The 21,553-nt window shown below is 53.9% G+C and overlaps 1 protein-coding gene across 6 annotated transcripts in view; it reads right to left on the minus strand.

Moving 5' to 3' along the window:
* Nucleotides 1–18,453: 18,453 nt before the first annotated feature.
* Nucleotides 18,454–21,553, minus strand: part of PHKA2 (phosphorylase kinase regulatory subunit alpha 2) — a 70,966-nt gene continuing 67,866 nt past the window's right edge. For 5 of the 6 annotated variants that reach the window (XM_058713992.1, XM_058713991.1, XM_058713989.1 and 2 more), the window contains 3 exons: nt 20,591–20,644; nt 19,703–19,903; nt 18,454–19,119 (listed from right to left, as the gene is read on the minus strand). In XM_058713992.1, the coding sequence (XP_058569975.1) occupies nt 18,949–19,119; nt 19,703–19,903; nt 20,591–20,644 (426 nt within the window). In that variant the 3' untranslated portion in view covers nt 18,454–18,948. Of the gene's footprint in view, nt 19,120–19,702; nt 19,904–20,590; nt 20,755–21,553 lie in introns of those variants that run through there. The other variant, XM_058713993.1, reaches the window with a different exon arrangement.

The following is a 21,553-nucleotide window of genomic DNA, read 5'->3' on the forward strand; positions in this document are numbered from 1 at the left end:
TACCAAATATTGTTAATGATTTTAAGTGTTTTAATAGGGTCTCTTGCGTTAACAGCAAACAAAACTAATTTATCTTTTCTCTTAGCGTTACTAGACATAGCAAAAAAGATATAGAATGCCCAGTTAAATATGAATTTCAGATAAACTACGAAGAATTTTTTAGGATAAGTAAGTCCCATGCAATATTTGGGGTATACTTACCCTAAAAAATGATTTATTGCTCAGGGTGCCTGGGTGGCTCCGTAGGTGAAGCATCTGACTCCTGATCTCGGCTCAGGTCATGATCTTGCACTTTGTGACTTCAAGCCCCACATTGGGCTCCGTGCTGACAGTGTGGCGTCTGCTTGGGATTCTTTTTCTCTCCCCAAATAAATAAATAAACTTCAAAAAATTATTCATTGTTCATTAGAAATTCTGCATTTTATCTGGCAACTCCACTACTTTCCCAATGATTATACCCACTCTTTTATTTATTTAAAAAGCATTTTTTAATGTTTATTTTTCAGAGAGGGAGAGAGACAGAGAGACAGAGTGCGTGCAGGGGAGGGGCACAGAGAGAGGGAGACACAGAATGCAAAGCAGGCTCCAGGCTCTGAGCTGTCAGCACAGAGCCCGACGCGGGGCTCGAACTCACAAGCCGTGAGATCAATCAGCCCCAACTCACAAGCCGCAGTCAGGTGGTTAACTGACTGAGCCACCCAGGCACCCCTGTGGTTTTCTTCTTAACATATTTAGTAAAATTTTCTTTGTGGTCCGGTACCTGATCTATTTCTGTAAATATTTCATGGACAATGTCTGTATTTTTCACTTGAGGTCCGGCTCTCTGTGTTTGTTACCCTAAGTTATTAGTTGTATCAATCATTTCATCTGTGCTCCTACTGACTTTTTGCTTATTAGATATATCCAATTCTGAAAGAAGTGAATTAAAACATCTCTCCAACACTGTATTTTTATTATATCCTATTTGCATTTCTAAAGGGGTTTTTTTTGCCTTATGATTTTGGCATCTGTTATTGAATGCACATAAATTTATAAATGTTTTGTTGCTTAACTGTATATTTTTGTTGTATACAGTGTCCTTTTTGATCTTATTTAGTGTTTTCAGCATTAATTTTTTCTTTACATCTGTTTTTCCTTTCCTCTTTTTAGCATTTTTCTTATATCTTTTTGGCATTTTATTTTCTGTCTTTCTTTGTCACTTTGTTTTTCTTCTAAGCAGCATATACCTGGATTTTTATTTTTAGCTCCAAAAGGCTGTGTCTTTTATTGGGTAAATTCAGTTTAGCCAATTTTGGTGAATTGACTAATATGCTTGATTTTACTTATCTTACTCTACTTATTAAGCTGTTGTTTGGGGTTTTGTCCCTCTATTTTTTCTAGTTTGGTTAAGTTGACATTCATTCTAGTTCCCCCCGCATTAATAGCGACTATAGAGTTTTAATGGAACTTACGGGTGTATAGTTTTCTTATTTTTGTGTGTTTTTGTACGGTTTTCATGAGAATTTTTTTAAGTTTATTTGAAAGAGAGAGAGCATGGGCCAGGGAGGGGCAGAGAGAGAGAGGGAGAGAGAATCCCAAGCGGGCTCCATGCTCCATCTCATGAACCATGAAATCATGATCTAAGCCAAAATCAAGAGTTGGATTCTTAACTGACTGAGCCACCCAGGCGCCCCTCACACGAGAGTTTTAAGTGACGAAGTGGCAGAGATAATTCATGCAATTGAAAGTCAAACCAATGTCCTTGTAATTCTAATGCCAGTGATCTTTCCGCGATAGCAGGGATTCAGAGCAAAGCCAAGCATTTCTAACTAAATGAACTGGGCTCGTGTTTAGATCAGCTTCAGGTCAGAGTCTGTCACTCTCTCCTGGGGCACATCGGTGATGGTCTCTAGTGAGCCAGACTTGTGTATCTCTGGTAAGAAGGGTGGATCCTCACTGTCCCATGGCTTCGTGGGCCTGGTGTGGCCAGAATCGAAGGCCCGTTAGCTGTTGCTCTTCAAGAGGCCCTGTGGGAGGAGCCTGGACTTCCTGCCCTTTCAGGAATGTCTCTTTACGAGTTACGCCTTGTAATTCTGAGCATCTCAGGGCAGGGACAAATGTTCGGGTTCTGTCTCCAGAGGCTCAGGTAGATGGCATTCTGAGGGCCCCTATGGCTTTTAGGGCTGTCCCCAAGGGAGGAAGGCCTTGAATCGCCGGCGTGGATCGTCTCTGCCTTGAGCACAGGCTGGAGGCCCTATTCCCGGCGTTGAGGTCCCTTCCTGTCCTACACTGCTGCCTCCTTGGGTCTTTGCCCAACCATTGTCCTGGGGGGGGGCACTGCCATGGTGGGATCAGAGCCCGTGGCTCCCCATCTGGGGTCCCTGGGCCTCCTGAGAGGGCAGTCATCGTAACAGGAGTCCACAGGATGTCATTTCATAAAGCTCTCCAGAGACTGTTCATGGTGCTTCAAAATCTTGGGCCAACAAAAACGTCACATTTCTTTGCTTTTGGCAGGAATCCCAGCTCCTCAGCTTGGGAGCGCCATTTATCCTTGCTGCACAGAAACTTCATTTGGCCATTGTGTTGGCCTCCAATTAATAAATTACAGGAGAACAAATTAATTTACTGATCACTTGCAGCTTGGTAGATAAAATCCTTCAAAGCAGAGGGAACATGGGGTAATAATAAAACACATCCCTGTTGGGGAAAAAAGTTGGGGATTCCTGAGGCCACTGAGAGCTCCCACAGAATCTGAGGTAGGGGCAGAGTCAACACCCCCGACCCCCATTAGTCTCCTGGGGCCGGCGTGAGGATCCCGGGGAGATGACTGCGTAGGAAGTTGCTGCGGCCTGACGTGTGTGATGAGGGTGGTTGTGTGCGGTCGCAGGGGCCCCGCTGACGGAGCCTGGGGTGGTTCGAAGGGGCGGGTGGTCCCCCAACACCACCCTGCCCTACAAGTCCCCTCTCCGAGAACGTCCGAGCGGCAGCCCCCCCCCCCCCCCCCCCGGGAGCACACGCGAGAGCCTCGGATGGCGTGTGAGACGACAGTGCTGTTCCCGCCCGGTTGCTGAGGCGAGGGGGACGCGCTTGTGTTTCCTCACCCTCGACGAAAGTGCCTGGGACAGGATGCGTTCCCACAGCCTGCGAACGCTGCCTCCGCCACGTCTCCCGGGTGCGGCTGCCCGCACAGCTGCGGCCCTGTTCCCTCGGTGACGTCACCGAAGGTCTGAGGACCGTGGTGGTGTCAGCGGGAGTGAAAGCTCGTCCGCTTCACGGATCCTCTAGGCCAAGGTCTGGTGTGAGTGTTTTGCGCGTGTTAACGCATTCACCTTCACTGCCACCCCGGGAGGTAAAGGCTGTTATCATCACTTCTATTTTGCGGACACAGAGACCAAGCCACCGGCCCCAGGTCGTGCCTCTGGCACACCCCGGGGGGGGGGGGGGGTGTGGTGGCTGCGAGCCTGCTGCCAGGCCCGAGGAGGGGGTGGTGGTGGCGGGGATGGTTCTGCGAGCTCACTGGGCTGTGCTGTTTGGTAACTGTCCTGGATCCGAGTTAAGCAAAAACTGCACGGGGATCAGGAAACTCCATTTTCTTTTATTAAAAAAAAAAAAAAAAAAAGCCTTTTTTTAATGTTTTATTTTTGAGAGAGAGAGAGCATGAGTCAGGGAGGGGCAGAGAGAGAGGGAGACGCAGAATCCGAAGCGGGCTCCAGGCTCCAAGCTGTCAGCACAGAGCCCCACACAGGGCTTGAACCCACGAACCACAAGAGATCACGACCTGAGCCGAACCCGACACTTAGACAACTGAGCCACCCAGGCGCCCCAAGAAACTCCCTTTTAACTTGGAGCTTCGACCTCTTCGCTCTCCCCAAATTTTACTTCAAAACCAAACCAAACCCCACCCAGCCCCGGAGACACTAGCAGTGCTTGAAATGGCTGGATTCCCCCTCCTTTCTTTTCCCCGGGGACCCGGAGGCATCAGCCCCAGGAGCTGGTGTGTGGGCCAGACCCTGCTCCTGCCCCTCTCTCCCTGGCCTGCTCCCCACCCCCCCACCCCCGCTCCCCCGCGCTAGGCTTTGTCCCCCACGAGGGAGAATGAAGGCAGGGGAGAGGGCGCAGGATCTTGAAGCGACGCACAAAGACCCCGAACGAAGGAGATATAAATGGAAATTCTGAGGCTGTGTGATTCACTCACCATCATGACTCATGCTCTGCTAAGGGTTCCGTGAACAATATGTTCGCAGTCTGATTTAATTATAGCCCCGATTCACTGCTGCCTCGGTGAGCTTCCGAGCGCACCCCATGCCTCACTACGCTGCCATGCGGCCCGAGCTGCGATGCCTCCCTGGGGGACGGGGGAGGGGGCCCTGGAAACGGTTTGCTGCCGCGGGTCACATCACACGCGGTGGGACAGCTCTGGAGGGGGGGGGGGGGACCTGGGCAGGGAGGGCGGCCGCCCCAAACGAGCCGACCAAGCTTTGTGGTGGGTGTCAAGCCCACTGGGGTGTCTGCCTCTTGGGCTTCCCCTCCGTGCGGAGGCTGGAGCTGGTGTGTGGGTGCAGGTGACGGACCGAGGGAGGGAGAGGATGGCGGGAAGCCCAAGGCCGCTGCCAAGCGCAGGGGGGCCATGCCTTCCCCGCCCCTGCCACCACTTGGAGTTTCCGCACCCGAAGGGGATTGGCTCGCACACGGAGAGCTGCGCCCACAGTTACAGCCCCGATCTAAGCAGCAGTCGGGTCCCCCGCCCCGCCCCCAAGTACAAAGGCCCCCGGGTGCATTTCAGTGGAAAGGGAGTGGTCCTTGCGCGGGGTACCGGGTATTGCACATAATTAACACCAGCTCAGCTGGCATCTGCGTGGGGGGGGATGGGAAGGAGGGTGATGACCCCACCGGCTTCAGGGCTGCCCGATAAACTACAGGGCACCCAGTTACCTTCGAATTCCAGATGCTGCATCATTTTGCAGCCTCAGCATGTCGCAAATATTAACTGGGACATGCTTGCGCTCAAAATGTATTGGTTGTTTACCAGAAATGCTAATTTAACTGGGCATCCTGTGGTTTTTCATTTGCTAACTGTGGCGACCGTCCAAGGCCTTTCAGGTCCCACAGCTTCTGCCTCTCTGCCACCAAGGCGTTGTGGAACTCCGTGGACGAATGACTTGAGCATTTGGAGCCTCTGTGGCTTGTCCTGCAAAAATGACGGTCACGCAACGCAGCCCGGAACCGCGGCACAGACAAGAGGGTGCGCAAGGTGGGCCTCCCACAGGAAGCCTCGCGGGCTGCAGCGGCCACGGTTGGTGGCCACCCACGTCCCCTTCGTGGCCAATGCGCCCACTCTCCAGCTTCTGGGACTGCTGGGTACTGACCACTCGGCTGCACCCTCCTCCCCCTAAGTTGCCCAGGGCTGAGGGGAGGCACCCACCTAGAAGGTCGTGATCCCCGCACACCCCCACCGCACCACCTGCCCTAGCCAGCGGCTGGCTGACCAGGCACCAGCACCTGGTTCCAGCCCCCTCCCTTCAAGGCAGGACATGCTGCGTCTCACCGCTGACACTCAGGGCTCCCCAGGGGTCAAGCTAAAGCTAGTCTTCTCTCCATGCACGTCCTTTCTCAGCAAACGACTCTGTTCTAGTTTTCTTCTTCTCTCACTTGCTTATAGGTAGGTCTCCTCTAAGAACAAGCCCTCAATATATCACTAGCACAACAATCTTCTACCTAGGGCCCCAGAAACAGGCACACCGGATAGCCGTGTTCTCGTAAGCCTTTGCGCTGTCAGTGTCAGAGCCCAGGGATGGCTCAGGCCCTGGGGCTGGGGGCAGGTTGGCGGCATGCGGTCCATGGGGTAGGGCACAGTGCTGGGCCGCAGGGAAGGGACTTGTCTCCTTGGGGAAGTCGGGAAATGGAGACGTGGGCCTCAGGCTTGGAGCCCTCTCTGCAGAGCCGGCCGGAGCGCCTGGGGTGGGCGGCCAAGGCCTCTCTGCCTCCTCTCGGGGAGCCTGGCTGCGGAGGCCGCCGGCCCCGGGGAGGCCCGGCCTCGGCCGGGCAGCGGTGGGGGAAATCGTGGGACCCGATTAAATTCAGAGGAGCGGCACGAACCGAAGGGCTCAGCGGGGTGCCGCGTGAACTCCCGTCTCCCCGTCCCACCCGTGGGCTCTTGCTCGCTATGCCACGTTGCTTTAAAAAGAAGCCGTGGGCAGGATGAATCCTCGGGAGAAGGTGTACCGTTTTAAAGAGCAAGGCCTGGCTTTGAAGCGGGGCTCTGCCGCTTGTGCGCAGGCTCCGGGGTCTGGAGCTTTGGAGCCTCGCCAGGCCTCAGGTTCCTTCCAACGGAAATGAGGATGCCTCCCCTCAGACGTGAGGCGCCCGTCACTGCTTTTCTGTCTCAGAGGTCGCTTTTTTTTTTTAATATGAAATTTATTGTCAAATTGGTTTCCGTACAACACCCAGTGCTCCTCCCAACAGGTGCCCTCACGCGAATTTCGAAAGGGGAGAACATCATGGGCACGAGAGGGCCCCTTGACGAGGAAGTGCTAATTTTGACCTTGGGTTCTAGCTCCTTGCTGCCTCCACAACAGTCGGGAATTTTCATGGCCACGGGGAGCAGGTGCGGCTTCGGGAGTGTCAGGGAAGGTGGCCGGGCTTAAGTGGCCGCTGGGAGATTTGGAATTCTGCACGGACATTTGGGGGAGCTGGAGTTTTGGGGTTCATGACCCCTGGAGCACTTTCTGAGGAAAACGGATCCTCTGAGAGGGCCAGCGGCACAGGGCACAGAGGCTGGCGTCTCAGGAGGCGCTTGACGTCCCTGGGGAGGGAGAGGAGGCCGCAGTCCTCGAGAACCGCCCCCGGGGGGCTCATTCCTCTCTCAGCGCCTCCCAGGGAGTTGGCCTCCTCGCTCTGCTGGGGTCCGTGTGGGAGGAAACAACCTATGAGTCCTCGGTGAGACGTCAGCAAGAGGGCCGGTGCCTCTGGGCCTGGAAGAAGGCCCCCCCTTGGCGGGCTTCCTGACCCAGGGCCTGCGTGTCTCCTGGGGTTGGGAACTATTGGCCTGGCCATCCCGGCAGATGCGTGTAGCTTTTCTCATTCCGTAGTATGGACGCGTGGCCGCTTCGTGCTCAATCAATAGCCCACTGTGGCTGCTTCCCACCAGCACAGGCCCTTTTGCATTCAGAAAAGCCGGGCGGTGCCCTTCACGGGCCAGCTGTCTGTTGGCACCCTGGATGAGTCGGAATGAGCAGATCCCTGGCTCCCGATTTCAAAATGTCAGTGACCTCTCCAAATGGTGACTGCGGAGGGGCTTATCACCGAGTGACAGGGCAGTGATTTTGCTGGGAAACGTGCCGTGATCTGCATTAGGCCCTGGGTGCACGGCTCCTCTCCCCACTAGAGGGGCCACACCAAGCTGGGACACCGGTTGGCCTTGACCTGGGTCCCAGTTCCAGTCAGCAGCCAGGGCCACATCCATCCTTCCAGCTGCTCAAGGGAAACACCTTGTGGCCACCCCGCCCTGTTCCCCCCACCGCCCAACTGGTCTGTCAGCAAGTCTTCTTGGCTGTATCTTCCATATGCCTCCGGAATGTGACCCTTCTCACCAGGTCGTCGGCCACCACCTTGAGTCAAGCTCCCATCATCTGTACCCCGGATGACTGCATTCCCCTCCAACCGGGTCTCCCTGCTCCTCTCACCCACCCCCGGGTGGCCCTCTTTAAAACCTAAGTTATCTTGGGTCATAGCTCTGTACAGAACTCCACAATGGTTTCTGGTTTCAGAGTCAAAGTCCAAGTCCTTCCAATGGCCTCCAGGGCCCCATGTGATCTGCCCTCATGGGCCCTGTGGCCTCATGGCCACTGCCTCACTCGCTCTCTCCCTCCGCTTGGTCACAACAGACCACCGTGGGTCACTCAGCTCGCAGGGCACGTGCCCCTGCCTTCAGGCCCTCGCTCTAGCCATCTTCCTGGCTTGGGATGCTCTCCCGAGTCACCTCATGCTGTCCCGCAACCCTTTCACAAATCGGCTCGAACCTTTTCCCGAGGACACCTAGCCTCGGCACCTTTTTGCCACCGCGGCCGGACTCCCATGCTCTGACCTTTCTTCTACCTGTGGTTCAGAGCAGGCCTCCTTGTCTAACATACTTTATAACAGACTTATTTTTTGCGGTTATCGTTTATGGTCAGTCTCTGCTAGAAGTTAGGTTCCGGGAGGGGAGGAGCCGCCATCTTGTTCGCTGATGCGTCCCGTGTCCAGGTCAGCACCTGGCACGTGGTGGGGGCTCCCTAAATACGAGTCAAGTAGAAGCACCGAGGAAACCGGGGCCTGAAGTGGTTAAGTAACCTGCCCAGGTCACCCAGCTCCCTGGGGTCGGAGCGGGGATTGAAGCCCAGACTCTCACCCCAGAATCCAGACTCTTAACCCTTGGACTCTACCGCCCACCCAGTGACACGCTGCATCCTTGCAATCCTCTCTGCCCCTCCTGCCGGGGTCTCAGCAGGCTGGGCCTGTGCCCTGCAGCCTCTTCTCTTTCCTCCCCGGCTGATGTTTGGATTCTCCCTGGGGCTCGTGTTCCCGCCTCTGGATCCCTTTGAGGAAGTAGACTGGGCTGTCCCTACCGGGTACCGACTGTCCCCTCGATGCCTGACATCCCTCAGAGGGGCAGGAGGCGGGCCTCCACAGTGACCTCTGAACCCTGGCCTGGCCTAGCTGGCGGCCAACAGCTATTAGAGTGGCTCTTGATGGGAGAGACACCCTCATGCTTTTCTGCAGCTGGCTGTGGCCTGTCCCCTGGTCCTTTTACCCTCGGGCCAGTCCTCGGAAATCCTCCTCTCTGAGAGTTAGTTTTGTACCAGGCAGATACAACGGGTCCTGAGCTGCAGCTGCCTCCAGTGAGACCCGAGAGCTGGCCTGAGCGGCCCCTGAGTTCCACCAGCTCCACACGGCATGAGAGGCGTCGCCTGCGGGGGCTGAGCTGGGGGAGCAGAGGGCAGACCCACAGAAGCGGCCTGGCCGGAGCCCCACGCGAAATAGCTCTGTACGAGTCCTAGAGTCTGGGCGGAACGTAACAAGGGCGGCGGACTCCGGATCTTTCCTCCAGTCAGCCTGAGTCCATCATCGGCTCAGCATGACCCGCTTCGATTGAACCCATTATTTAGCTAGCTATTTTTAATGATAAGCACACGCAGCCCATCGCCCCAGACAAAAAGCCAGGACTCTGACACTAACTGTCCACCTGGTCAGGTGGCTCCCCCTCCATCATCATCTCACAGTGGTTTACTTGTTCTGAATCCCTCAGAAAATCCCACAGGCGGGATACATTCTTTTTTTTTTTTTTTTAAGTTTTTTCTTTATTTAAGTAATCTCTACACCCAACGTGGGGCTCGAGCTCACGACCCCAAGATTAAGAGTCACGTGCTCTTCCGACCGAGCCAGCCAGGGCCCTGGAGGGACACATTTTTGCCCACAGACGGGTGAACACCTCCCAAGCTTCCGCCTTCGTGAACAGCTCGCCGCGAGCATTGCCAAGCCCTCTGCTGGTCTCAGTTGCAAAATTGCTGCCATAGTGTTGAATTTGTGGGTATTCTGCTTTTTTTTTTTTTTTTTTTTTTTAAATATTTAGTGTTTCTGTAGTGATGTCCGCCTTTCTGTCCATGATATTTTGAGCACCTCTGGCAGATGTTTACCTGTTTTGTTACTTTTCCTAAAAAGGTAACCTTTGGCTTGGTCGATCTGTCTTGTATCTTGATTAACCTGTCCGTATTTTTATTATCTTTGTTCTTTTTCTGACTTCTTAAAATGGAAACTCGCTTATTAATCTGGAGGCTCTCATCTTTTCTAATGTAAGTATTTAAGGTTGTAAATTTTTCCTCAAAGCGCTGGGTTTTTGTATCTCCCAAGCTTTGATATGCGATAGTTTCATTTTCATTCACTTCTGGGTATTTTAAAGGTTTCATATGATTTCCTTAGTTTATGAGCCATTTAGCAATTTAAACATTTCCGAACGTATTGGCATTATTTACCTTTTTAAAGGTCAGAGACTGTGGTCCGCATATTTATTTATCTTTGACTAGTTCTCTATGGGCTTAGTATATAATCAAAACCTTAATGTTCCAAGTGTGCTTGGAGAAGCCAAATGTGTGTTCTCAAATCGTTGCATCGGCCTTTCTACATGTCCGGTAGGTAAAGGCTGTTAATTGTGTCATTTGGATCTTTTGTCCTTGATGACTTATTGGTCGGCTTGATTTATCAGTAGTCAGAAGCCAGGTGTTCAAATCTCCTGTCGTGAAGACAGAGCCATCAGTTCCTCCTCGTACTTCTATTACTGTTGCCTTTACATTTTCTGAAGGGATGTTATTGGATATGTACACATTTAAAATGGCAGTCTCTTCTCGGTGAATTTAATCTTATCCTCATGTACTCACCCTTCTCATCCCTAATACTCCTTTTCGTCCCGAAGTCTATTTTAGCTGATGTCACCGCAGCTTGCTTTGGGTTGGCATCTGCCCGACAAGGCCTTTTTCATCCTTTTCCTTTCATCCTTCATGTTCACACGCAGATAAATAGCACACGTCTCTTTGTAGTCCTCCGATTGGCCTGTCTTTTAACTGGCGGTCTGGATCATTTGATCATCACTCTCTGTAGCTTGTTTCTAACATTTTCACCTATGTGGTGGCTTGTCTCACCTGGTCTGTTTCTATGCTTGATCCCATGGTGTAGGGAGGTAAGAAAGTGGTGGTGGGGAAAGGGGGTTCGAGTTGATGGAAACAAGTAAACAAGTCCCAAGTATTTAGTGAACCCCAGCTTTTTCCAAGCCAGAAAAGGCTCTTGAGGAGGCACAAGAAATTTCAGGAAGCACGAAAGAGGCCAAGACAATGGCCTGGGGGCTAAGTGCTCAGGAGAGGCTCTGGGTTGCCCATCCAGCAGCCATCTCCCCTTTTCACTGAAAGAACCCCAACTTAGTATGAGGTGCAATGGGTGAGGTCTCAGAAGGTGACTTCTACCTATAGGTCCCCAGTACTTCTAGATTTAGAACTACCATAGTTCCAAAGCTGTCCCGTCCATCCTCATTGTTTCTGCCAGTGATCAGCCTAAAATTGTTATGTGACTCAGTCCTGGCCAATGAGAACGAACAGAAAGTCTGCTAGGGGGAGGAAAGTAGAGGAAGAGAGATGCTCAAGAAGAAAGCTCTGCCCCTCCTTCCTGGTTGGGATGTTGTCTTTTAAGCACGTGAGGCTTTGAGCTGTGGCAGCCATCTTGTGACCACAAGAGAAAGCACCACATTCTGAAGATGATGGAGAAGGAAGACGGGAAGGGCACATATCCTTCATGACCATGTTGAAGCCACTGTGCCAACCCCGTAACATCCCAGCTCCATACTTCTTGTTAAATGTTCAATATCTTTATCGTTTGAGCCACTGAGAGCCATGCAGTCTATGATGTACCTCAAAGTATCCTGAGAGAGTGTTGTCGAATCTGTTCACTTGCACGATCCTGCCTTTCAGAGTTCTGGGAGCAGACAGGCCTTCAGGGTGCACCCCCAGCCAGTGCCAGCCCACACTTGGGCAAAAAACCCTCCGGGTGCAAGTGGTGGGCCTTTTACCCTCCCCTCTCCTTCGCCCTGTCCTCTCCAGACACCCTATCCAGCCCAGAGGCTAAGAATTCCACAAGTCAGAGTTTTGGAGACTAAGCCATGGCAGGAAATGCAAACGCCTCTAAAAGCGCCCTCCAGGCTGCTTTCTTCTAAACCTTCAACAGGAAGAATCTCTCAGAGGAAACAGACAAACAGATGCTGGAGTGAGGACAGAAGGGGAGAGAAGGCACTTCAGGGCTGTTTTGAAACAGGAACTCGTTGAATGGTTACCTTCACTACCTAATTTTTTTTTTTTTTTTTAAATCAAGCAAACGTTTGTTTCGCACTTCCTCTGGTGCCAAGGGATGTCCAAGCACTTTAAGAATACTCATATGTTTAATCCTTGCAACAACTGAATGAGGTGGAAGGGCTGCGCTAACCCCGGTTTCCAGATGATTTGGGCCTGGCAGGCCAGCGCCAGCTCAGAGCCGCGCTCTCAGCCATGCCCGCCGCAGCTGTCACGGTCTTGGGCAAAACGCCGCCGTGCTCCGCCGGCTCCCCGGCCCCAAGCCTTCTCCGGCTGCTGTCCCGGTGGGGCGGACTGGGCTGCCTGTGTGGCCCGAGGATCCGGGAGGCCCTGCCCCTCGGTCTGCTGCGCCGGGGACCGTGCCCACCCCAGGCACTTTCTTCTCCGAGGGCGCTGATACCGCTCCCAAGTCAGCGGGCGGGCTCCAGACCTCTCCTTTCACGAACCAGGTCCTCGGTGACAGGTTCTAAGAGGAAGAAGGAATTCAGGAGTAGACGAAAATAGGGCTTTGAAGCTCTTTGTTCCTTCCTCCGAAAGCACCATCTCGTCCTCTGTCCGCCCCGCTTCATCCTTGGTCGGCGGCAGAATGGGAGATAGGAGCCTTGACCTCTCTAGAGTGTTAGTGACTGCTCCCTGAATTGGGCTAACCCAAGTTTTGCCAGGTTGCAGTCCTGATAGACTGCTCTAACATTTTTTTTTTAAACTCCCCTTATCTCACCGTCGGTGGTCCTCCCAAACTCTACATGATGAGGACTACCGTCCGCATTGGACAAATGAGGAAACGCAGCTCAGAAGGTGACTGGCTGTCTGTGGCCACCCGTGGCCACACAGCTTAAAAGTAGCCTGAGTCCGAAGCCCAGATTCATAAGCACCTGGGCTGCCTCCCGTGGGGATCAGCAGCATGTAGCTCTAAGTGGGGTGCCACCATAGCGGAGGTGGGGGGGGGGTAACTGCAGCAGTGGCTTATAGACGTCGTCAGATGTTATTACATAGATGTGGTGATCACATACCTTATCCGATATCTGGTCTATATAGTCACCACCCCATTCCAGACAGGAGGAAACTGCAGCCCCAAGAGGCTATATATAACCCAAGGGTACCTAGCTCGAAGCAGCCGTGTGGAGATCGGACTTCAGGCCCGACTCGCCCCAGAGCACCTGGCAGGCGGAAGGGCCAGGGGGCCCAGGACGTGGTCGGAGCGAGGCGTGACACCTCAAGCCAAACGCTGCCTCCATGATAATTTTGCAGAAGTCGGATCATCTGGTCAGGGGCTCGAGGGTGGCAGGGTCTACGGGAATAGACACTCGAGTTGTTAAGAGCTTTGCAGTTTCCAAAGCATGGACTACGTTTCTTTGGGTTTGAAATGGCCCCCCAGAGAAAATGGAGCAGGGCCCGGCCTCCCTGCTTTAGCTGGGGAGCCAAGGGCCACGTAGCGGCTGCCCGAGGACTAAAGCCAGAGCGCCGGTAGTCTAGCCCTGAGCTGGACGCATGCTCCAGCAGGCTGCCCATTTGCAAACAGGATTTGCATTATCTTAGGCTGCGTTGGGTTTTCTAAACCCCTTTATGCAAAACTGGGAATTCCTGTCCCCTGCAGTACTTGTCCCCATATGTACCACCCAAACCTTGTGTAAACCAAGGAAATGGGTCTCTCTTGAGGTAGATTGGTAAAGGCAGTGTTCTTTTGCCCAGATCTAGGTACACACGGAGTCTTGAAACACAGGCTTTCATCTTGATCTGAAATAGGAGAACTTATGCAATGCCTAGGCCTTTTGAGCCTCAGTTTCCCCATCTGTACAATTCTGGTGCTAATAATGGTCTGGCAGCTAAGCAAATGTGCGATGAGGATAGGTTCGTTCTTTACCAATATCGGAGGGATGTACCAGATGCACAGTTTAAATCTCTGCCACCGGCCTCCGTCTTTCCAACACACGTGAGGTTGGCCCAGAAATAAGACCCTCAGAAGACAAGGTCATTTATTCTAGGGACTCCTCAGAGCCAATCCTGTTGGCCTCCCCTACTCCCACCATATTTCCACTCTCTCCCCTTTAAGGTACACACCACGCCCTGGCCAGCCTCCTGGAATGTTCTCCTGACCACCGCCTCTGATCAGGGAGGGAGCTGCTCCCTTCCTCCCGAGGATGAGTCACTAAGTGTCTTGCTTGCTTGCTTTCCACTGTGCTTTTTTTAAGTTCAAAAAAAGAAATGTGTCAAATTTAAAACTCAGCACAGCACATCTATTTAAAGCGCAGAGGAAGCAGCCTTGGAGCGACCTGCAGAACGTGAAGCCTTTAGAGCCTAGAAGGCCTTGGCCTCCGTCTTTCCTGTGCTTTCTAAGGCCCCAACTTGAAAGGCAGGGGAGTGCCCGTGGTCTGAGCCTTCGGGGCTGGGGGCGGGGAGAAACCTCCGTGGAGGGCTCAGGGGCAGGCGACAGCAGGCAGAGGCTTGCCTGAAGGTGAGCCCCGGGGACGGTTCCCAGCCAGTGCACCTTGGCGGCCCACGAGACATGGGAGTCACAGCCCCATCTCCGGAAGTGTCGCAGGCAGAGGCAGGCCAGGCCGACAGCCGTGTGCGCACTTGTGCACGTTTGCTTGAAGACGGTGTGAGGACTGCAGGGGTTTGAGGCCAGAGACGGGGGTGGAGGTTTGAGGAAGGGAACAGGAATAGCTCCTTGCAGTCCTCTGCCCGCCTCTACTTCCCCGCTTCGCGCCCCGAACGGCAGCAGGGCGGGGGCCGCTCCGGGAGCTTGTTGGCACCTCAGGAGGAGCGGAGGAAGTTCAGTTCCCTCGGGCGCTCGTTTCCTTCCCTCTGCCTCCCAGACGCAGTCCCCCTAGACCTGCGGTGCCATGAGACCCCCCTCCCCTCCGCCTTGAGCTCCTGCCCGCGGCCCTGCTTCCCCCTGCAGCAAGCCTCTCTGGAACTCACGTGCCGGTGACAGAAATGACAGCTAGCAGATGTCCTGGGAGGCCTGTGCTGGGAATGCATCCCAGCAGGTTGGGCAGTGTCCTTCCTCAGAGGTCTTCGCCAACGAGAGGCGTTTTTTCATCCCGCCACGCTCGTCCGTATTCCCGCGGGCCGAGCAACGCCTAGCCTGAAGTAGGCCCTAATAGATGCTTTCTGAGCAGTTCATTTTTCACAAGGGGTGACATATTGCGATGAGGCAGAGGGACGCGTCACATGACTGCAGAGTTCATCGGTTCCGATTATCCCACTCCTTCTAAGAAGGCGTTTTTGCCAAAAGTGCACATATGTTCCTTAAAAACACACATAGTGGTTTTCTGGTGGAATTGTTCCCTCTCCCCAACCATCCAACACTCCATGTGTTAGACTCCAGAATAGTCTCTTGTGGTTTCAGTTCCTCTCATGCCTCAGAGAACTCTCTTGGTAACTCAAGGGCATGGCTTTTCCTAAACGGCTTTCTGAGGAGGGCAAAGGGACACCGGGCTCTAAGAGGGTGACGGCGAGGCTTTGCTTTCTCCTCGCAAGCAGAGGAATCGGTGGCCAAGTCTGGGAGAACAGAAGGCATTCTGGGACCATGCAAAGTGCAAAGACACAGAACAGATGGCAGGGATTTCAAAAGCAGAAGAGTCACCTTGAAAGATAATGGCGCCAAGGGAGGGGGAGGGAGGCTTTTGTACCCTCTGACAACAAGGAAGCAGGGAAGATGAAAGCCATTTGCCAGACTTGTGTGCGTGTCTGTAGAACTGAGTGACGGTTCTGCTGTAATTTACATCAAGGGAGGCTGAGCCTCCTGTCGTCTTGTCCAGAAATAAATGGTATCAATCAGCTGACAAACTGTTTCTCTTGCCTCCTGATCTTCTGGGCTTTTTTCTTTTCCTTTTTTTGTGTGTGTGTTTTTGTGGGTTTTTTTTTTTTTTTTTTTTTTTAAACACAGGGAGCATCTAACTTCTCTCTACCCAGGCAGCTAATGTGTAACAATCTCCTGCCATTGACTAGGCCTCAGAAAAGTGGCAGAAGCCCTGACTTCCTGACAGATGCCCCCCCGCCACCCCGTCAGACACTGGCATGACCCAGAGACCCTCCTGCCCCTGGCCTTTGGCCCAGCTAGGAGCTGCCATTGGGAAAATCTGGATTCTTGTGAATGGGGAGCTCCAGGTTCTGACCGCCAGAGGCGGGGAGCGGAAGGCGTGATCCCTGTGATCCCCTCACACTTAGCCCTGTGCCAGTGTGCGGGCCTCGTGTGCATTTGACGGGTGGGCAAACGGGGGCGCACAGAGGCTACGTAACTCACCCCCAGGTCACAGAGGTGGGATGGAAGGCTAGCCTGACCCGGAGACAGAACTTTCCTCCTTGCTGCTGGCTTCACCTGGGTCAAAGCAGGGTGAGCAGCAGGTGGGGCGGCTGACGGATTTTCAACAGATGTTAAAAGAAATGTTTGTTCCCGGCTCTGCAAGAGGACATGCTACCCCCGCCCCACGCCCAGCACAGGTCAAAACTGGCCTTTCTGTTCTGAGGACGGAGAGAGGAAAAGAGCAGCAGGGGCTGCCGGCCGCTCTCTCCCAGCATGGAAACCCTGTGTGCCGAGGCCAGGACAGCAGCGGCTCGGGGTCTCTACCGTCCCCCTGGAGCATCTGTTCCCCGCGGCGGCGTGGGCCTCCGCCGCATCTAGCGTCAGAAGCCTGTTCTCCTTCTTTGAAGCTGACAGCTTGATGCCTGTGGAAATGCGATACTATTTCAGGATTTTATTTGAAAGAGGCTTCAAAAGAGTGAATCGAAGGCTCCGTTGAACTGCTTATTGTGGCTCTTCTCCCGGCCCGCATCGCGGTTGGTGAGCCCGAACACGGCATCTGTGGTTTTGTACGTCATCCACAGGCAGGTGATGTTCTAAATTAGCATCTGGCTCATTCTGGAGTGCTGTAACTCTTCTTGAGCTTTCTTCCAAGAAGCAGCCAGGACTTTCACAGCTGGTGCCTTTCTTACATCGTCTGTTTCAAATGATCCTCTAGGAAGTCTATCAGGTGAATTACACGATCCTTGTTTATGTCAAGCGTCTTAAAGACACTGACAAGCGAGGCTATGAAAATGTTAAGTCTGAAACCAGGGTGGCTGTGACCACCTCCGAATCCCAGACCCTCAAAGGCAAATGAGACCAAACAGGATTCCCAGGAAAGGCAGGGCACGAACAGGAAGCGCTGCAGGAGCTCGGGGGAAGCGTGGCGCGGGGCCAGGTGCCGCGTGGGCAGGAGCGGTAGGCCAGGCTGCCGGCACCGTCTCAGATCTGTGCCGATGCCGGTGCTCTGGGCAGGCCCCACCTTCCGGTCCCACACCGTGTTGTCTCTCTGACACCACCCCCGCCACCCTAAAGCGTGCTCATCTTTTCACACCAGCCTGCCTTGCCGGGGTGAGGTCCTTGAGTGCCGAGTCACGCCTCCTGTATCTTTGTGTTCCCACACCTGGCACAGAGAAAGTGTTCAACACGTGCTGATATTAATAGGGAAGGGAAAGAAGAGAAGGGGAGAAGTCCAGTGGAGCAGAAAGTGCGAGATGCCAGGGCTTTCCTTTATGTAACTACCCTGTGCCCGAGCGAAGAAAGTATTGTGGTTTCAAGAACAGGAGACAAAAGTTACGAAGTCACCTGTGCAAGACGAGCCCAGGTTGGGAGCACTGAGACGTGGACTTCTAGACCATCTCTCCCCTGGGTCTGGACCGGAGAGAGGCTCTTCAGCAGGAAGCGGCAGGAACGCGAGGCCACCCCGCCTCTCCTTCAGGAATGACCATCAGCACTGTGTCTGGACTCTGGGTGGGGCCGGGCACCCCCGGGGCCCCTCAAAGCAGCCGGAGCACCCACGTTCTCCACCGTCACGCAAACCCCGAGCCACAGGCCCGTGGCCACACCCCCCTTTCAGAGGCAGAGCCACTGCTAATGTAACCCGTCACGGTCGAGCCGCCGGGGCACACCGGTCGACCACCACGCATCTGCCTGTCCTCCGAAGTTTATTCTTCACGGGAAGTGTTCCCCTGGTGTTGCCCCATCCCCCACCAGGTAAGACCAGGCCTAGAGAAAACCCCATTCACCAGAACATCGGCCCAAGACTACGCGGCCCTGTCCCGTGAGGATGTGTCCTGGCTCGACGTCCAAGCTCCCCAAGCACACCTACCTGGGAGCTAAGAGGAAAACGCTCCCACGAGAAGGGCTCGAGTCGCCAGCCTGGCTCTCCGCTAAGACAGAAGCACTGCCTGTGCAGTAGCACAAATGGCATCGGGCACCGTGTACTCCTTGTGTGGCTCCCCACTTGCCTGCCAGGGCTGTCGCCCTATGTGGGGGTGGGGGGGGGGGCACAGGCCTTCCAGAGGGACTCCCTACTGCTCCGGCCCCCAAACAACAGTTGGCCCAGCTAGAAGTGCTGGCACCTCTCCTGCCACCCCCCCCTTTTTTTTTTTTTTTTTTTGCTATATTCCAGATTTTTTTTTTAAATAAGGCAGAAGAAATCTCTAATTCATAAGCAGCCAGGATAGAATCCTTGAAGACCACAAGCCAGAGTTAACTGTGAACACTCTTCTAAATCTCGGCAGGAGAGGACTGTCACGCAAAGGTAGCCGTGCCAGTAAAACGAGAGGCCTAGAAAGAAAGCAAGGCATAAGAAAACCAAAGTTGCACAGAAAGACAGAGTTGTTGTATTTGGTAAACAGTTTGGTCCACAGGCCACATCCTGTTAAGATGTCTCCCTTGTCAAGGTCCGCTCGTCAGACGCCCCCTGCTCGAAGATCTTCCCATCCTTGGAGGTGTCACTAGCATATCTGACCACCTGACTGCTTTCGGGAACTCTCAGTGAAAGCCAATTTAAGCTGGCCTCTCTGTTCACACTGCACTCAAAAGAGACCAGTTTCTAATTCCTCCTCATCTGGTCTCTTGGAGTCTGTTCTGGCAAACGTCACAGGGAAGTGAACCTAGACAGCGAACCCATGGTGCTCCCTGTGGGGACACAGGATCCATCGGCTCTGTGGCTTAGACACACACTGGTTTTTAGGTCGGTGGCTTCCAGGGTTTCTGACGGGACGTGCTTTTGTGACCACACCGGGGATCTTGGAGAACAGGATGTTCCTGAAGAGGCTAGGGAGCGAGGGACAGACTCAGAGCACTGAGGCCCTATTGCATCTGGCAGCCTGAATTGGGCAGCAGTTCCTGCAAATGGGAAGCTACTGCCTTTGTCAGGTAGGTCATTGTCCCATAAGCCCCACTCGGAGCGCTGTCGTAAAAGAAGTGGCAAATGCCCGTGACTTGGTCTTTCTCCAGGGTATCCGTGGCTCCAATTGACATCTGCAACGGGAAAAAACACAAAGAATGAGCAGCATTCAGCCCCCCCGGCGCTGTGATGGCTGTGTGCACTGGCGATCAGGTTGCTAGAGACCAGCGCCCCCCAGAGAGGGGCTCTGAGCCCAAGGGCAGGAGTCAAGGGTGCCCAGGGCCAACATCCAGCCTCTCCTCTGGGGGCCACACTGTGCTCCCGCACAGCCTAGTTTGCAGTGCGCGATGTCTCTGTAACGAGAGCACGGCTTCTCCTACCTCGATTCCGGACGCAGGGTAAGTGGTCTGCTTATCCAAGGCCGTATCCACAGCAAGAGTGGTGCTCGCACTAAAACCTAAGCCACAACGAGTCTATCCATTTGCAAAGATCTTTAGGTTTCCCAAGCGGCCGTTGTGCCATTTTCTAACCAAGTGGTTGACTTTTTTTTTTTTTTTTTAACCACCATCTGTGGTGACATTTTCTTTGTTTGAGAATATTCTTTCCTACTGGACACAAAATCCTCAGCCTTGACAGAGACACAGGCCAGCCAACCCGTCACCTTGCCCCTCTCTCCGTCTCGGCTGTGGGGGTGACTAGGTGGGCCTGGACACTCACCTGGTCCTGTAGGAACAGCTGGTTGGCCATCTGCACGATCTGGTCCACGTGGATGATGCCCCCGATGCTGTTCATCTCCGTGTCTGAGAGCAGCGTCAGCACCATGATGGCCTCCACCAGCAGCTGCCGGTACTCGGGCTGCGGCACGCGGTTCAGCACCGACTCAACGTGCACGGCGAACTTGATCTCCTGTGGGGTCATCTGTCAAAGGGACCGGCAGGGGGGCGGGAGTGAGCTGAGGCCAGACAGCCCTGTGACCAACGTTGACCGTAGCACCCGCTGGGCCCAGGGCTCAGCTCCAAAATGCTGCCTCCTTTCTGGCCACGTTGATTCCACCAGCTGGAACCCTCTGGAGCAGGAGGCCGGGAACCCTGCCGTGCGGGTGAGTTGGCCTTGTCCTAGCTTGATGAACCTACCCCACTGGACTGGGCCGTCCAGGGGGCAGGGCCCTTTTCTTATTCCTCTTTCTTCTTGGTCACTCCTTGTGCCATAAAGCATGGTGTCTCGGGTGGGACAGGAACTAAAAACTCAATTTGTAAAAGAATGAACCGGAAGAAGGAAACCCGGAAAGCGTTCTCGGTGGAGGGGGCCGAAGGGGACTGCGTCAGTGCCCAACGAGGGTGGCGGGCAGCTTTGCTCTTTTCTCTTAATAGCACTTTAAAGAGCAAGTGTATAGATCTTGGCGGTCAGAAATGCTATTTCTGTGAGGTCAAAGAAAAGGTGATGCCGATAAATGCGGGAAAGAGCAAAATTGGAAGGTGAAGTGGCTCAAGAGATGGACTTACAAAAGGCCTGTGTGGACGTAGCACGCTTGAAAGAAGCGGGAGTGTTAGGAGACGGTGAAAGAAAGCCCTGGGTAGGGGTGGGGGACGGGGTTTCCCATCATACCTCTCTTGTCGTTGAGGACGGGAGCACATAACCGTCGATGGACAGACCATGGCACTGGAGACAGAACACACACCGCACAGTTCAGATTCCAGGAGCGGATTAGTAAGTGTGCACACACGTTCGCACACACTCAAGTCACTCTGCCCTGGAAACCTACACGGGGGCTGAACACGCCAGACTGTCAGTTATTTTTAGAGAGCTTGTTCTCACTGCCCACAGGCTGTTTTCGATGGAGCGGTTCTAGGGAACCAGCAGGCATCTTTCAGATCCTGTGCGAACGATGCCCCAGGGAGCCGCGGGGTCCTCCTCTGTGGCAGCTCCGCCTTTCACTTGGCAACCAGGCCCCGGCGGCTGCGAGGCACCCTTTGGGGCCATAGAAAGGGATATTTTCACGGCTCCTGCTGGTGAAGTGATACTTCTGTGCCTTTGCAGGCATCTATTTTTGAGATTTCTATAATAAGCACCAATCACAAAAGACTTGAGCACATGCACAGACATGCACACGCGCACCCATGTATATAAATATCAAGCGCCGGCTCAACGCAAAATGCGGCTTTTTCATAATAAGAGTGTCTTGGTATTGAACTAGTGGAAGTCTGGATGGAAGCGTCTGATGCCCCAGGAAGAGTGGGGAGATTTTCTGGGAAGTCTGTTCTCATCTCACTGGCTGCCTTCTCAGTCCCGGTGCGCTGGCGGGCCGAGGACAGAGTGGCAGCAGTGGCCATACCTTCTGACCGCAGGTAGAAAGAGGAGAAGCAGAGGCTTCTGCGGGATCTGAGGGCTCTGCTCCCATGTGAGGACCAGCTGCCCAAGGACAGGGACCATTCTGACCTCCCCATGCCCAGCTGCATGAAGACCTCGCTCTCCACACAGCAGAGAGGCTAAGGCTCCTTAACGGACCACTGGCCCCTGCCACCGGAGTACAACCGCTGCGAGGTGCTATGCCTTTGGGAAGGGGGTTAT

The sequence above is a fragment of the Neofelis nebulosa genome, chromosome X (genome assembly GCF_028018385.1).
Source record: "Neofelis nebulosa isolate mNeoNeb1 chromosome X, mNeoNeb1.pri, whole genome shotgun sequence".
NCBI classification, from domain to species: domain Eukaryota; kingdom Metazoa; phylum Chordata; class Mammalia; order Carnivora; family Felidae; genus Neofelis; species Neofelis nebulosa.